Raw genomic sequence first — 17,154 nt, 5'->3', positions numbered from 1 at the left:
AGATAAACACATCATTCATATTTGGAAAACTATGTTTAATTTACATTATATTTTTATCATATTTTACAGTTTGTGAGATAAACTAAGGGGAAATAAACAAAAGAATATCAGTAGTTCCTAGAATTAAAACTGAAGGTAACACTTTATTTTAAAACAACAGAATTGTTTTGGTATACACAATTAAATGTTTTAAAATATAACCAGCATACCAAACTCAGTTATAAAAATATAACAAAAATTAATCAAAATTGGTGTAGAAATGAAAAAAGAAACGGAGGTCTATTTACACTTGTGTAAACCAAGACCAATAAAAGCACTACATTACATTAGAAAATAATCCCATAGTGTTGACAAGTAGCTTCATACTTAACATGCTGTTTTTCTTCATGGTTTGTATCGTACAGTAGTTCTCCTCTGTGTTAACTATAGTGACATAAATGCAGCAAACCTATGCCACTGTCATATCAGCATTAAAGATCTTGTTATTTGACATGCATTTGCCAAGTATGCACAGAAACAACAGTGAACTGAATGAATGCAGCTGCCTCAAGTAGCATATCCAGAATACCCAGTCATAATCGACAATACAAACAATGTATCTATATAAAAGGATGACAAACCGTAATATAATGTAGGTTGAATGGTCGATCGCACAAAGAAAAACTAACTTGCCTCTCCCACTTCACATTAAACCAAGCTCAAAATATGCAGACACCGTGTTCCTTCCCTTTTGTGGCCTGAAGCTATAGGCCAATACAACATGTAAAGATTATTCAAACAAGTTCAGACAAATAAGTAAACTCAGGAAAATTCAAAAACAAAATATAATTGAAATCTGACTGAAAATACTCAAGTCCATCCCAAGTGTGGATAGACGGAAAAGGTTACATCAGAAAGAGCATCCTGCGTCAGGTACGCAGGCAAATCACTACACGACAGGGAGCCAATCATTAACAGTGATGACCCCAGAAGGAAAAACCAAATGAGACAAAAAGCTAAAAACGTTGATGCATTACGACAGATGACTGGTAAAGACTGCAGCCCAGGAAAACTAAAAGCCAAAATGTAGCACAAATGAAGCGGAAAATAAACTGGACAGATCACAGTGTTTAAGGTTTTAGAGAATACTGGATTTGCCTCCATCCACACCTCACTCAAACTGTCAATGTAAGACATACCCCTTGCTTGCAATAAGATACAAAAATCACTTCACACAGAAAGGAATACACTATACATCCCATTTGTACAAGTTCCATAGTTTTAAAACTGTGATACTGTTACATTTGGAGGCATGTTTGTAAACCTGTCAGTTCTGTTTTAATTGGTGCACGTTTGCTTCTATCTTATTTTGACCTGGGTTGATCTTAGGTGTGCCCGTGCCTGGCATAGTTAAACCAGATTAGGATGAAGCATTTGGAAAGCCAACTATTTTTAAGATAATGTGAAAAAAAATCTTCTATGACATAATACTGTCTGTTTTGCTTTTGTGTCCCTACATCTGATCCCTTTTTCCAAGGTTGCTAAAATGTTGTCATGGCAATTATCATAGTAATATCACCTTTACCTAAGTGTTGCCTGGAAACACTGCCTTTTCAAAAACCCAGTATTAGCTGGTTTGGTACAACGTACCTCAGAATATCATCATTGCAATGTCTGTCTGCTGCTTTAGCGGTCACATAAACACTTTGAACATTGCAACAGCACATGAATTCTTGCATCAATGAGTGCCAAAAGAAAAACTAACAAAAATGTATGATAAATGTATGCATTTGTTCCCAACTTGCATAAAAAGTCAGTTTCATTATAAAAAAATGTTCTGTGTTGCCAAGTCAAAGGTAAAAATATGAATAAAATATGTCATGTTGGTTTTATGCAAAGTATTACCCATGGTTTCCAAGTAATAAAAAATAGTACAGTTGCCATAGCAATTAACTGTTCAAAACATTTATCTTTTGAAAGGTCAAATGTCCTCAAAATTGCATTCATAGCAGGAGAATGTCATGTGACAGAAACCCATGAGCAGAAGGAAAATACAAGAGGGTTGCTGTTTTGTTCAAAATAAGGCAGACGATCATGCATGCATACAGTCACATGATCTCCTAATGATCCTCTGTAATGTGCATACCGTATTCATATTTACACTTTGAAGTAAATGTATTGAAGTTGTATTGGCCCTCAGACAGCTTATTCTTCTTCCTCCTCTTCTTCTTCTTCTTCTTCCTCTTCTTCTTCCTCTTCCTCCTCTTCATCATCGTCCTCGTCGTGACAGTGGGTGATCTCTTGGGGCGTCTGGGCGAACAGATTTGGGGGTTTGATTTCACTGAAGGAGCGGGTGAAACTGGTTGCGCTTACAGTCCAGGTCTTTGCAGTCGCTGCAGTGTGTCCGGTTTCGTGTGGCCAGCGGTGACTCTGTGTCCATGTCAACATGAGCGTGTTCAACCGTGGATTCGTGTGGCATCTACAGAGAGACAATAAATACAATGCAGTAATCAGGGATAGGAAATGTTAAGAGGTACACTATCTAACTTTTCTGGTTTTCTGATTTTTCTTGATGGAAATGTTATTGATTTGCTTCGACTGTTGCACAGTATGGTATTAAACATATTTATCTCAATTTATTTCATTAAGGGATTTTATTACCTTGAAGAACATACACCATTACTGTGATTGTGGTCACCATTCTACAGATCTGACCTGTAATTTATGTAGTCACCTAGTCATTCAGGTTCCAGATTTCAAGTTTTAAGTCCTAAAATACGCACCAGTACATGAGCGGCTCTGAACAGGTAGCTGAATGGATAGTACAGGAGGTTGATGAAGGATGCTGCATATAAGTCGGCGTATCTCATGACCTGGGAGGCAAAAAGAGTCTGTCTGGATCCACTGCGGAAAAGACTTCCCATCATGCCATAGCACATGTCCATATCATGGGTGACTTTCTGAAGGAGGAACAGAAAATGCCATGTCAGTGTTTTTTGTATTTGAAATGAATACCACAACAAACACATGAATAATGGTGTGTATATGGTAAATTGGTTTGTTTGTTTGTTACTAGGGCACTTTTCTGAATTTTTGTGGGTAACTGAAAATTATAAACAAGCATGGAAAAATATCACTTAATTCACATTTTTAATCATAAATATAAACGTAATATATAAAATTTCACAACAACATTCACAGTCTTATTGATAATTTGATTACCTCTAATAGACGGTAAAGTAGAGTAGTTTATCGGAGTTAGATGACAACTATCTTCTCAGCTGTGCACACTTTCAAACACCAGGGCTATTACAATATTTACAACTAACAGTATTTATGTATCATTGTTGAGTTTCTTTGTTCATTTATAGAACTTCTTTCTTTGCTTTAGGCCACTGGTTCCAAAAGTGGAGTCAGAACCTTCTGGGAGGGTTGTGCAAGATGGTCTGAAGACATAACACAAAAACTAATAGTGGAAATCTAATGAATGTAATGTATTTATCATGCTTTCATGTATCAAGATGCACTCTACTTGAAATCTAATTATGTGGTTGTGGCAGTGTCAACAGAGCCATGTGCTAAACGTGGTGCGTGGGTGGGTTACTGTCGTCATAGAAACAGGGTCTTTTTATTACCTTGACTCTTCTCTGGATGGTGCTGATGTCCGGCCTCTCATTGCTGCTGCTGTCCAAATGCCTAAGGAAGAGGACAGACATTTAAACTATGAGGACACAGAGTGAGGGAGGGTGTGGGTTGCTACTGATATGATGTGTCAAGGCAATGGCGCAACATAGAGCCATGCCTAGCTATAAATACAAGTGGTAAACCCAGTTATCAGGGGAAGACTACAGTTCAGAGTTTGGACTTTGGCCTATTGACCCCCTTGTTCCCTATCAAACACGTGAACAAAGCAAATACCCTCTACCCTCTACAAAGAGAGAAAAGACATAACTGAAAGAAACTGAAAGAGAGGCAAAAACAGGATAAAGTTCACAGGACTTACTTGTACAACTCAGCCAAGAATATGTCCAGACCCTGCAGTTCTTCAAATAAAGCTATAAAAAATGCACAGAGAGTTTAAACCCTTCAGTCAAATACAGACACTACCAGTTAAGAAGTCAGCTGTGCAGCTGATGTACTTTATATTTCCTGTTAATTTGGACTTTCCTTCTGTGTTTTAATGGTGCGCAATGTAAAACTAGTTTTGAGTTATTTTGAGTTTATTTTTTGTTCACTGCATTCCATATGTGTCCATTCGTATTCTTAAAGCCTTCAGTGAGAATCTACAATTTACAGTAAATAATATTGGAAATAAAGAAGAAATATAAATGAAAAAGTGTGTCCAAACTTTTGACTGGTAGTGTATACATGTTATTAGGCAGATACCAGTTTTTACCTTTATTATGACTAAAAAGGTGTGCTATTTGAATAGATATTTACTAACTATTCATATGAGTAAGTTTGTTTATTTTTGTTTTTGCATTAAGACTTACAGCTCTTGTCTGTCCATACATGCAGCTCCTGAGCGAGCTCTGGAATGACGAGGAACGTTCTCCAGCCTTGACGTTTCTTTGATTTGAGGATGTCACCAAAAATGTGGTCCCCGATATATATAATGTCTTTACCCTTAGCTCCAAGTAAATCACAAACAATATCTGAAGAGCCTGGGGGAGAGAAAGTAAAAAAAAAAAAGTTATTTCAGTTTCCAGTTGTGAAAAGTGTGCATATAAATCAGACAACATACCTCCAGAATAGACAATACCATGCTGCAGAGGCCCAGTGTATGTCCCTATTTTTAGACGCCCAGTTGTCTGCAAAAAAAAAAAAAAATATATATATATATATATATATATATATATATATAAAACAGTAAATTATCTTTTCTGGCAAAAGATAATTTACTGTTAAATGATCTTTTCTGGCAAAACTCCAAAACTATTATGCAATGTGTAAAGCTGTGTTGGCTCACCGTATCAACTTGTCTCAGCACTGTGCCCTCACCAAAAAACAGAGGCTTTCTGGCATCCACTAAGATCAGGTCAAAGTAGGACTTCCAAGGTCGGTGGGCTGTACCAGGCTAGAGGGCACAGATACTTTAGCATGTACAGAAACATAATACATATATTTTCTCTTGTTGAATTATGAACAAATAGTTTATTAAGAATGACCCCTAGCCCCTAACCCTTAATCAAGCAGTTACAAAGCCTGCATCATTGCTAATACATGTTCATAGTGAATTATGTCTTTGTTCATGCCCATATTATGCTCTTTTCTGATCTATGTTATAATGTTGTTTCCTCATCACAAATATACCTGGCATTGTGTTTTGTTTCACTCACACCTTTAACACACAAACCCTGCATATTTAGGCTGAATTCTTCTCTCAAACTGATAAAAACTTGCGATGTAATGTGGTAATACTAGAAGCGCTTCATTGTGTTTAAAACTCCATACACATTTACTAAAATGATTTTAATTATTTCAGCCCTGGAATCTCCAAACTCTACTGCACGAAAAGTAGAATGTAGAAGTTAACGTGAAAATTACCATTACATGACATCACAAGGTGGAACAGAGCATTTTGAGCTTTGAAGATGTAAACAGACTAATAATAAAGGGTCACTCAAACATGTGTGAATGAAATAAACATAAGGTATGTTTTTGAGAAAGTAAGAACATTCTAAGATGACTTAAAGCTCACAAGAGTAAATTTTACCTTTAAATCTAATTAAAGTGTATTTATTATAAAGTGGTACTGAATATTTACCTTGGACCCATGTGGAAAGTCAAACAAGTAGGTCATGATTTTCTAGGAAGAGAAAAAAAAACAACTAAAGCAACTAAAAGGCTAAATCAGGTAGACCAAAAGTTTAAGTAAATGGCCCTGATGCCTATGCTTACATCAGTGTATTTGTAGTCGCTGTTGGTGGCCAGGAACACCTTGGCAACTTCATTCATTCGACTGAGGAGAAGAGGCAGCTTTCCCTAGAGAGAAAGAGACACACAAAAGGAGAGACTTAAGCACTGGGCATCAGGAGCTAAACAACATGGGGAGCTTGTTGCACAGAACAACCGGTTTCTTGAATGCAAAATACTTACATCTTTTACTACATACTTCTCCATATTCTCTACTGTCTTTTCCTTCAGTGTGCCCTGTGAAAATGAGACAGAGATAATATTTAGGTAATATTGGTTTATCAATTTCTGCATAAATTCCTACATAAAAGCAATTTCCTAAAATGCATGTCACTGTGGCCTCTGTGGTTACTGTACTAAAAGAATACTTTTCAGTCTGTCATGTAGTGGTGGGTAGTAAATCAAATTTTAATGAAATTGAGATCAGTTTCTATTCATATCAATATATCAATAATATCAATAATAAAAATATATTCATTTTCAAGTAAAAAAGAGTTATTAAATAAAAAATCTAATTAGATTCATATAATCCATATAATCCATATCGCTCCAACCCTAATTTCAAGTATTATTTTACCTTGAAGTGCACCCAGTCCACAGCGTCGCGGACATCCTGGAACATACTCTTGTAGGACATAAACAGGTCTCCATCTTTGAATCCCGTTTCACAACTGCAGGAGAAGAGCAGAGACACACACATTCTCAGCCATGGGACAAACCAGAGCACTGAACAACTCCTTTATAACATGACATTTGTTTTTTGTTTGCTTTTAAATGGGAAAGCCTTCCCTTGTTGGAGGGGTCCCCAGCCAAACAGGAAAGCATTCTCCCCCTAAAAGACCAACAGAGGACAAAAGACATGCAGCCATTCCATATCACAATTGCAATTTTAAAGGTCTTGGCTTTAAATATAATATGATTTAAGTATTGTAACTTATTTAGGTAGCTACAGTATTAGTGCTTTCACTGCTAGTTAATGATAAGGGAATTTATCATACAATAAAATTCCTGTTGACAGTTAGCACATTAAACAGGTGAAGACCCCAGGACCCTCCCTTGCTCAGGGCCTGATCCTGACTTTGGCTCGCATCTGTCTTTGTATCACCCTGCCCACAAATGTTGCATAACTGTTCTAAGTGAATAAAAATGTCAATACCTTGCATATCTGTCACAGTTGGAGAAGAAGTCCACAAGACAAGCAAAGAGGTAGGTCTCTGCCCAGGCACAAAACAGACAAATGTATTTATACGGGAAATAGCGACTAAATAATTATAGTTGTAAATGACACAAATCTTACCTGGGAGGTTAAAAAGTGTGTTTAGAATATAAAAGCGTTCTGTATCATCTCTCTGAATGAATTTGTTTGGGTATCTTTCACGAATCTCAGGACTGGAAAAAAACATACCCATTATATAATGGTAAAGAAATACAGACAGAATTTAAAATAAGTAGATAAGATACTGACCCTCTTAGAAAGTTGAATCCATGTACACAGACAAGTATATTACCATATGCGTCAACCTTCAACAGGTTTCCATACATAGTGTCAAATACAAGACCTCTGTGAGCAAGAACAGTGTAATTTTAAAATACAGTGCAGTAAGTTTAATGAATAAAATATTTGCAGGAAGAGCAGAGATTAAATATGTCTGTATAAATATTGTCACCTGGTAGGAAAGGATGGATCATAGACAAAACTGAGCAGCTCCTGTGGGTAACCAATGGAAACCAGGCGCTCCACTGTGAGCTCAAAGCCTAATGACTCGTACTCTGGTGACTTGTACACTACAAAGCAAACATACAATGTCAGATAAAACAGTTGAGTGAAACATACATAGGTGAAAGCAGTTTAACAGTAATAATAATAATTTAAGATAATATAACTTTTATCCATCCCACATGGGAAAATTGCATTATACAAAATGTGATTGTGTAAAATGAATTGATTGAATTTGTTAAAATAAGCCAGATCTGTCTGTAACATTATATTGTTTTGTGACATCTTCACGTGGCTACCATGGACAATTGGTCATTTATCTTTAGGACTGAACTGTTGCAAAAGACATGTCGAAAGGTCACACGGCTAAAAGCACAAACTACACTTGGGCCATGATTACACCTAAAACACTTCTTTACTGGGGGCACAGGGAACATGCGTCTGTTATATAACACATGGGATATGTGAATGATGCCGTCTGCTTGGCGTGCTGCTGTTTTTATATGTTATATGTTCTCAGTGTATATGCTGGTCATCTGCCCTTTACAGTGTATGTGGTCAACAAAGACTTGGATGTTCTGTCAGCAAAGGCGCAAAGAAACAGGACCAGGCGTCAAAATGAAAAAATGACTTTCAGCAATGCCTCTAACAAGTCCTGTCAGTAAGATGGAAACAATTTTTAGTCAGCAGCCAACCAGTGGAGATCGCTGGCTTCACCAATAAAAACAGACTGAGTCGGCCAAGGGATTAAACTGCTATCTGACACTGGGATAAGAATAAGTCCAATGTTATTTATACAGATTGCAGAATGCACTAGTGAAACTTGGTGCTTGTTTTTTTCTGCTTGGTGAGGCCCTAAAATAGATGAGGTAAACATGAAAACATCTGAGTCTTACTGTGTAAAATGTACCAGCTTGAGACATTTGCAATACACTTCTTTTTATTGCATAAACTTATATCAATAATACTCCACCCCCACCCCCCAACTGCATTCACCATCACAGTGAACCCTCCTCATGCCATTCTTTCTGATGCAGGAGGTCTAAGGCACTTCAAAGAAGAAGACTATTTTAGGAGCTGTTTCCCCTCCGTCACCCTGCTATCATCACTCTCTCTTTCTTTAGTCTGTTCGGGGGGGGTCGCACACAGTTTAACCTTGGGAATAGTTGGGCCAACAATGGAGAAAATTCTAAACAAATGTCAGATTATGTTAACAGCTAGTTGAAACTGGCAGGGAAAATCACACCTCTCATTCAGGTTAAAAGGGCTGTTAGACCAGTGTTTTGGTGATTCCAAGTCTAACCTGTCCAACTTGCCAGTGTGGCTTGTTGATGGGATAAAATGTCAGTGTTAAAGTGTACTAAACTAATGATACCCCAGAAACTTCTCTAACATTAGAAGTGTGAATACATTAGCAGTTATTTGTAAAGTGATTTGTGGACTTGTCGCTAAGTGTTTAAACATGGGGGTTACATCTATAAAAAATGCTGTGACACCCTACAATGGTCAACACAAGATTAAAACATCAGGTTCAAATTATGTGCAGTGGAAAATGTAGTTTGGACTGACTCTCATTATTGGAATTTCTTTTTTAAAGGGGTCACTGCTCTCTGGTGCAAGCCCCTTCTCAGGTTTCCTATGTGGTCATAAGGCACATGTACACATAGACATACAGGAGAGCAAATACAGAGTAAATACACAGCCGAGTGAGCGAGGTCTGTCGCTCTAGGATCTGTTACCTCACATCTCCATTAAGATTGTTGCCAGATAATTATACCCCTGCTGTGGTAGTGTGTGGTGTCTGTAGAGTTTTAGGTCAGGTCAACTCAGGCCTAATGTAAGACACACCTCTCACAACAACAAGTAAAGTGGCTCATAAACAACTACCATAAGCTTGTCGAAATAACCATGTCACAAACAACTTAATGTGAGAGAATCCTACTTAAACTGGAGATTTACACAATTATTGCAATGCACCAGTCGATAACATGTGCAAACTCATGCATGGCCCCAGGGACTAAGCAAAAATCTGGTTGGAAATCTAGGACATGTGTGTACATCCTGCTGGAGCAAGGATTTCTTCAGGCTAAAATCTGCCCTGCTTTTGGAGCTAAATGTTTTAACTATAGCAAATGTATGTTCTATGGAAGTTATATACAAATTATGAGAACACAGTGACATTCAAGTGTGCAAAAGGTGTCCACAAGCCAAATGTACAATAATTGTCTTATTTACTAAAACATCTAATATTTGAATCCTTACTTCACTGTATTGAATGACTTAACCATATTCAACATACTCAGTTACACAGTTAAGTCAGTTACACACAATGATTTGTTCATGTTAAAAAAGTAAAGTCATCAGTATTATCTGATCTTTATGTTTGTCATATACTCTGGTTTAAGGTTGTCAAAAGTATAAAAAGCTAGGTACTAATCAACAACAAAACTAGCATAGAAACTAGATACTAATTTGATCTCATACTCATTTAAGTATCCATACAAAAAGACACATTAATAGGACAAAATCTGACCTTTCCAGAATAGTTTTAGCATAATCATGAGCTTTATCACGAATAGTATAGTAAGACCACATGTTAGTATAAAGAAAATGCTATTATTTTGTGTTGAAAATATCAGTGTTTTCTATACAAAAATAGCATTTTTATTATCATTGTGGTATCAAAATTGGTATTCAGTGTATTCAGTATATTCAGTGTCAAGCCTATTTCTTAGTATTGAAATCAAGTTTGAAATTTATGTACCGAGACACAACATTGAAGTTGTTACTTCAAGTAAGTAACAGAAACTCGTTTAGATTACAGTAAAACTATACTACTTCCAATTACTTACACATCCTTCATGTTGTGGATGCTGTGACTCTGTAAAACGGGAAGCACCTTGGACCTGATGAACCATGTTTCTGGTCCAAGCCTGAGTACTGTCCAAAGACACCTGATACTCATAGCTTCAAACAAACATTAACACTTGGTTATGAGCACCCATAAAGAGTGACATGTCAACAGCTGAGCGTTCATAAAATCTGCAGCCAGTATGAGCCCAGGATCCAGCCCCATTACCAACAGGGACTAGGAGCGATCATGGTTCTCAAGGGAGGTGCACTCAACAAACAAACATGACCCGGTTCCCAAAGAAAGGGGAGATGTATTTTGGGAGATGGAGGCTAAAAATTGGAGCTGAGTCACAGTAGGAAACATGAAAAAATAAAGTCCCATTTTAGCTCAGTTACTGGTCAGTGAGAGGGACTAAAATATGTTCTGACGGCAAACCATAAGAGCCACAACCATTCTTCTAAATGTGACAACATACTTTAGACAAGACATTGTGCCAAAAAGTGGAGCTGGAGATTTTTGAAGGTTCCTTGGTGCATTTAGATAAAAAAACTAATACCAAAAGTCCCAATGCAAGGATTACAAGCTACTGGCTTTGCTCAAATTGATCGTACATAGAATTTAAAAAAAAAATTCTACTTTATGGTTAGATCCGTGCAACATACTGAAAACGATCCATGCAACATATTGAAAAAAAGTAAGTTCAGGTACCAATATAAAAAAGAGGTATATTTTTTGTTAGATATTCTGTGAAATATGTGATACTGATAGCAGCCATCTAACCACGTATCAATTTATATGTAATCTATGCACCTGGTCAAAGGTGAAAACGGAAATGTTCTAGTGAGATAGAGAGAGGTTAAATGTGAATGTGACCGAAAACTATAATAGCAACACTGTATCATTATTTTGCTGTAGTATTTTGTATTTCCTAAGTATATCAAATTGAAATATCAACTAAAAATAATTCAAGTGTATGATATTAGATTCTTCAGTGACACTTATTTTGACTGCATAATTAATGTGATACTGAAAACTTGCAGTGCTGCAGAGCAAGGCTCCAACTCAGTACCACGGTAGTTGAAAAGCAACACCATTATTACTAAACAATACTAAAAAACATCTTTGCTCATTATTTTCATAATGGACTATCTATATTAGAGCTAGAACAAGATTACATAGTAACATTAAAGAGAAATTTTCTGTCTAAATTTACATTCTATTACGTATCTAAGTGTTTTATCATTGTGGAAGGTTTTCAGTATAGAGCCCTTTACATGGTGTTAAAATTTAGTTTTTTATATTGACAGTTCTACTCAGCATAGTCAATTTAAACCTATTTGGGGATTACAGAGATTAAATAATAAAATAATTTTCTTTTAATATGCTACATTTTGCACGTACATATTATCCACCTTACCTGCTAAAGTGTAATCCATATCAAATCCAAAGCATTTAATCTTCTCCATAGCCAAGCTTCTGTTGACAAACACTCTGTGGACAAACACAATGAAAACTGAAATTGAGGATTAAACCAGTACGCAATCATTCTGTGATTCTCAATAGCAAAAACATATATACAAACATAAACATATATACAGTGTCCATAGAGAGGCTGTAAACAACTTGAGTGCTAGTATAGAAATAAACCTCATGGTCATACTATATCAATATGCCACCACGTTGTAAACATTATATAAAGTATGTGGTATGTGACAGTTGCTAAACAGTCTCATAATGACACGACAGCTAAAAATACAAGCTAATAAATCTATTCTTACCTATAATTCACTGAAGGGGTTATAACATAACAACTGTGATATTAAGTTACATTTGTGTGCTGGGCATTGGCAAACTAAAATAAGAAACAAAAAGATGGCTTGTTGCAGTTATTGAAGCTACCTCCCAAAAAAGCGCTGCCTTTTTCCACATAAATAAAAGATAGTCCAAATGGGTCACTGTAAAAGATCATGTTTACATATCCTGGCAACGGGCTCCAAAAGTACATAGAAAAGTCACATATACTGAACAAACCTGGACTACTGGCACGTAATTCCACATCTTATCTTTTATTTAGCAAACTTTTCTAACAAAAAGGATAAATATTGCCTTGGGTATTGCCACAGAAATCAATATTACCTTAAGCTCGAAACAAACCAGTTAACCTCTACAGCACAGTAAAATGCACAGAAATGAGAAGAAATTATAGAAACAACAAACTGTCAGCACAGTTTTTTAAGCTTACAATATAAGTATCAAACTATGTGGACATCCTATATAAAAAATACCTTGCAGCCGATCCATAGTGTACAAGCTCCCATTTAGATCTTAGCCCAGCAGAGAAGTGACGATGCATTCTGCACAAAACTAAACCTGCCTTTGACTCCCCTGTGGGTCTAACCTGCCACAGTGCCGCAGAACAATACCCCCTCACTCTCTCTCCACCGCTCTGCTTTCTTGTCATTCACATTTTTTTTTGACTTGTTGCAAAAATGATTGTGACCTTTCCGTGGCATTCTCTGTTGTGTGGCATCAGTCGCTCTATGTTGTTGTTGTTTTCGTTTTTGGGCAGTGTGATGTTTGTGATGAACTCAAAGACATCCAGAACCATCACATGTCAGGTAGAATCAAGCACCCCAAATGCTACAATAAACAAGTATTTAATTAATAAGTATGTAATTATCATTAACATTACTAGATGTGTTATAAAAATGCAAATATGATGTCTTGAATGAATGTGTGAGAAGCAGGACAAATAATAACTTTGAAGAAAAAAAGGGACTGTAGGGTGATTGTTAAGTATGGGACAATACTCCTAAGATTAAATTGTAATGTGTATTGATGTATTTTTGTGTCTGAGGTACCTTCTAATAGATAAGCTACGGGAAGTTCCCTTTGCCAAGACTCATGCAAGTAAATGTATGAACTATTTTCAAATGAAATAGGACTAACTCATGGTTAAAATAGAATAAATCATGGTTAAAATAGTATAAAACAATGTCTTGCTTTGACTTAACCGACACATAAATAGGACAACTACTAAACTAAATCAAGTTGTATGCTTAAGATGGTCTAAACCAAGGAAAGGCAGAACAAAAATAAAATAAATAAGTTTGTATGCTTTTGCAGATATTTAAGATTTGATATGAGCCTACAGAGCTATGAATTTTTGTATCTACAGCTTTTAAAAAACAAAATATATAATGGACCAGATAAGGTCTGTCAATGAAATTAAAAATGAATTGTTTGTTTTTCAGCTCTTGAGTGGATTCACCTTAACTACACTACACATACTCTCTTTTTAGTTGTACTCATGACCTCTTGGTGACCTCTGTATGTATCTAAGTACATGTCATAACAGTCATAAATGATTAGAGTGAGCTCATGGCTGTCCAGAGTTCACATGTATTTACAATGGGCGAGGGTTCCTCAATGCCTGAGTCAGGCTCAATCCTGGCCCCACTGACAGTCCCCGAATAACCACACGGTACCTGGTGCACAAAGCGGGCTTTAACTAGCTACTCTGTCAGAGCACAGCTGTGCAATAATCTGACAGATTTTTTCCACTGGTTTAATCTCCTGTAGACAGAGACTCGGCTCCCACTGATAGACAGTTTATCTAGTGTCATCCAGTGTCATCCAGTCACCAGCCCTTTGCAATGTGATATGTGGCTCACTCAGTAAGTTTCAGTCCAGCTTCTCTTTAAAAAAAGTAGTCTTTGTATAAGATAAACATAGGTCACCTTTAGTCTGCACTTAAAGATAAAATTAAATTAGACAGTAGAGATAAAAATGCACTGGCAGAGGATAGAATAGGAGGAAGATAACCCTGCTGTTTATGGATCACTGATTGTAAGGGCAGATTTAGAGTTAAAGTTTAAGAGTTAATTTTAAGCATGCCCTGTGGATATCCTAATGGTAATATGATCAGACATAAACATATGTTTGTTAGGTCCTCACAGGGCCAATAGAAAGGTGACTGACAGAACATTTCAGAGAATGCTACAGCTACGACTTTGAAAAAAAAAAAAAAAAAGTGAACCGTGAATCACATCATAATCTGTGTTGTCAGATTTAATTAGAGTGAAACGTGCAATTACAAGTGATGATTAAGTGGTCAGAGCATCTATAGAACTTACATACTTTGAGCCTTTTCTGAGAGAAACTCAAACATCAGTGGCATTTGGTCAAAAGGCAATGAGGAATTTTTCACAGAAGTTGTAAAAATGAATTAGGTTTGTCCAGTAAAAGCAACAATTACAAACTACAGCAGACTGTACCAACACCATCACAAATAAGCACATTACATTATGTTATAACTGTAAAAGAAAGCATAAATGTACAACTTAACATTTTTGGTGCGAATTTGTCAAATTCTTTATATTTCTGTTGGAATAGTCAAGGATTTTCTAACATCCAGCTACCAAATACTCTTGAAATCCAATGCAGTTTTTTCAAGTAAAATAATATGTTCATGTGACCTTAAGGTCGTCAGATTTGGGTCTTCAAAGATTCTCAAGGGATCCACAGGGTTCTTACAAAAGAGGTCCAAAGTAGATTATGATAATTTTAATGACTTTATCAGGTAAGAGAATTATGTGGGGGTTGCAAACATATCCACAGATAAAATACTGGGAGAAAAAAGGTTGGGAATCACCGGCATAAACTATATGAGTGGCTCACCTGTGATAGGGCTCTCTTCTGTATTTCTTCATTGCCAGTCTGTCCATGTTGGCGGGCAGGTCTGCAAAGTTCTGTAGTCGGTCACTCCATGAAGTCGTCATTCTTTAAAAATTGTCTAAAATGGTAAAAACCGGGCAAAGAAATTAATATCTCACTGCATCTTCATGTGTTTAGAGCAGGAGGAATGCAATTTACCCTGTGTTTTTTATGCACTAGTCAGTTTAACAATGAAATGTTGCACCCTGGAGCTGTTAATGCACTTTGACGTTATAAACAGAAATAGGATATTATGTTGACATTATATTTCTTCAGTAAGACTTTTGTCTGTTTTCTGTGACGTCTTCTTGATAGACTTTGTTTTGCAATAGTCAAAGTTGAGCTTGTCCTCCAGCTGACTATCATTCTCCGCTGTCACTGGAGAGGCTGGGCAACAGGAAGGAAAGGCAGAGGTCAGCTTTCTTGTTCCTATGCCAGCACAAATGCAAATGAGATTAGGTCAGCAAAGAAATGTCAGTGGGACCACGAAGTGCCCAGTGACACTGTCATAGATACAAAGTTTGCCATGCGACCCTTAACAACGTATTAATGACGCATTAATAATCCTAAATATGTTTTTTTTCTTTTTGTTTGGATATAATTTGACCCATAGCTGAAATTGGTCCAGATGGGTCTGCAGGTAGCTGTGCAAGGAGACATCAAAACAACTCTGGCTTTGTCCGCTGCTGCTTTGTGAGTGACAGTTACACAAGACAGCAACTTTGCAACGGCGAGGCCGACGCAGATGGTTTCACGGGTATTTTACCTTTATACGCACAGTTGGTTTCAATAATATACAGTACTTTTGGGTTTGGGGATTCGCTTCGCTTACGATAAAATGCATACACTATAGTACCTCAGACCAGAGGAAAAGCCTTCTAGCATTTATTGTTCGGAGAAGGTCCGGTTCTGTTGATCTAAATCACGTTAACATTTGGTTAGACAACATTCCTTGCTTCGCCTACCTGATTGACAATGACAGCAAGCAAGGAGCAAATATAAATTGCTCGATTAACAATGTAGCAAAGGCTTGAGGGAAAACAAAAGCCCCAAATCGTAGACCTATATCCTGAATGCATTACAGTACTCACCTCGTAGTTCCTGATTAAAAGCACTGCACCGTCTGTCAGTCTGAGCATGCGCCGTGAGTCGTGTAAAAGTCTCAGAAATGCTCGAGTGGAGATATTTTTACAGTGAGCTGCAAATGCAATGGTGAATAAAGTCAGGCAGTAGATGAGTGGCGTCCCTGCTCTCAGACCTCCGCTGCCCCTCTATCTCTCTTGTCTCACCAGTTGTTTTGAGACATTCAGGGGGCGGGACATACCCCTCTAAGTCACCAAAGGGGAGGGGTCTGGTTGCATTCGTGGCATGATCACATGGTACTGTATCTGTTATCAGCTGATCACATCATGGTACAGAGAGGCTGGAGCCATCGTCAAGTTATTCATTCACTCAGTTTCTAAACGTGGGGTCAACCCCCCCCCCCCCCCCCCTAAATTAGCCTAGTGCTGTGTTCTTTATTGACAGGCCCCTAAGACACCCACCCTAAATCAGCTATTGCGACAGTAACAGTAAAATTCGATTTATTTGTACAGTCATCATCTGTGCAGGATTTTCTTAAATAGATTGAAATAAAAAGATACAGTGGCTGTTAATTTTGTTAATAGTAAAAGAGTAGTAAAGGAGTTTTGTGTTATAGGCCTGCACCAGTGTAACGTACACACTATACACACCTACAAACGCACTGGTTTATTCTGTTAGTTTTCTGAAGTGTCTTTATTTATTTATTTATTTATAGGTCTTAGAAACACATTTTAGAATCATTCATAAACAGGCAGTGAGAATGCAGATGTGAGGACTGTGCTTAGCCAACAGGGGGCAGCAAAGTCTCAAGTCATAAATATGTTAGCTCTATAACTATGTAGGAATTTAAATAAGCATCAAAAAGGTGTTAGTTTCTTATGGGGAAGTA

At 37.0% G+C, this 17,154-nt stretch overlaps 1 protein-coding gene across 1 annotated transcript; it reads right to left on the bottom strand.

The window, feature by feature from the left end:
• Positions 1 to 20: 20 nt before the first annotated feature.
• nt5c2b (5'-nucleotidase, cytosolic IIb) lies at positions 21 to 16,268 on the bottom strand. Its single transcript, XM_055158008.1, is given in 20 exon segments — positions 21 to 2,337; positions 2,339 to 2,458; positions 2,763 to 2,939; positions 3,615 to 3,675; positions 3,983 to 4,034; positions 4,473 to 4,643; positions 4,724 to 4,790; positions 4,949 to 5,056; positions 5,747 to 5,788; positions 5,881 to 5,964; positions 6,079 to 6,132; positions 6,473 to 6,566; positions 7,052 to 7,109; positions 7,193 to 7,284; positions 7,361 to 7,456; positions 7,563 to 7,680; positions 11,884 to 11,957; positions 15,147 to 15,261; positions 15,342 to 15,611; positions 16,148 to 16,268. Coding segments are annotated over 18 exon segments (1,722 nt in total). The 5' UTR covers positions 15,248 to 15,261; positions 15,342 to 15,611; positions 16,148 to 16,268; the 3' UTR covers positions 21 to 2,184.
• Between the last annotated feature and the right edge of the window lie 886 nt (positions 16,269 to 17,154).

Source organism: Boleophthalmus pectinirostris, unplaced genomic scaffold, assembly GCF_026225935.1.
Source record: "Boleophthalmus pectinirostris isolate CB_2022bp ecotype Guang Dong unplaced genomic scaffold, ASM2622593v1 HiC_scaffold_22, whole genome shotgun sequence".
NCBI lineage: Eukaryota > Metazoa > Chordata > Actinopteri > Gobiiformes > Gobiidae > Boleophthalmus > Boleophthalmus pectinirostris.
This window is presented reverse-complemented; position numbering and strand designations above follow the sequence as displayed.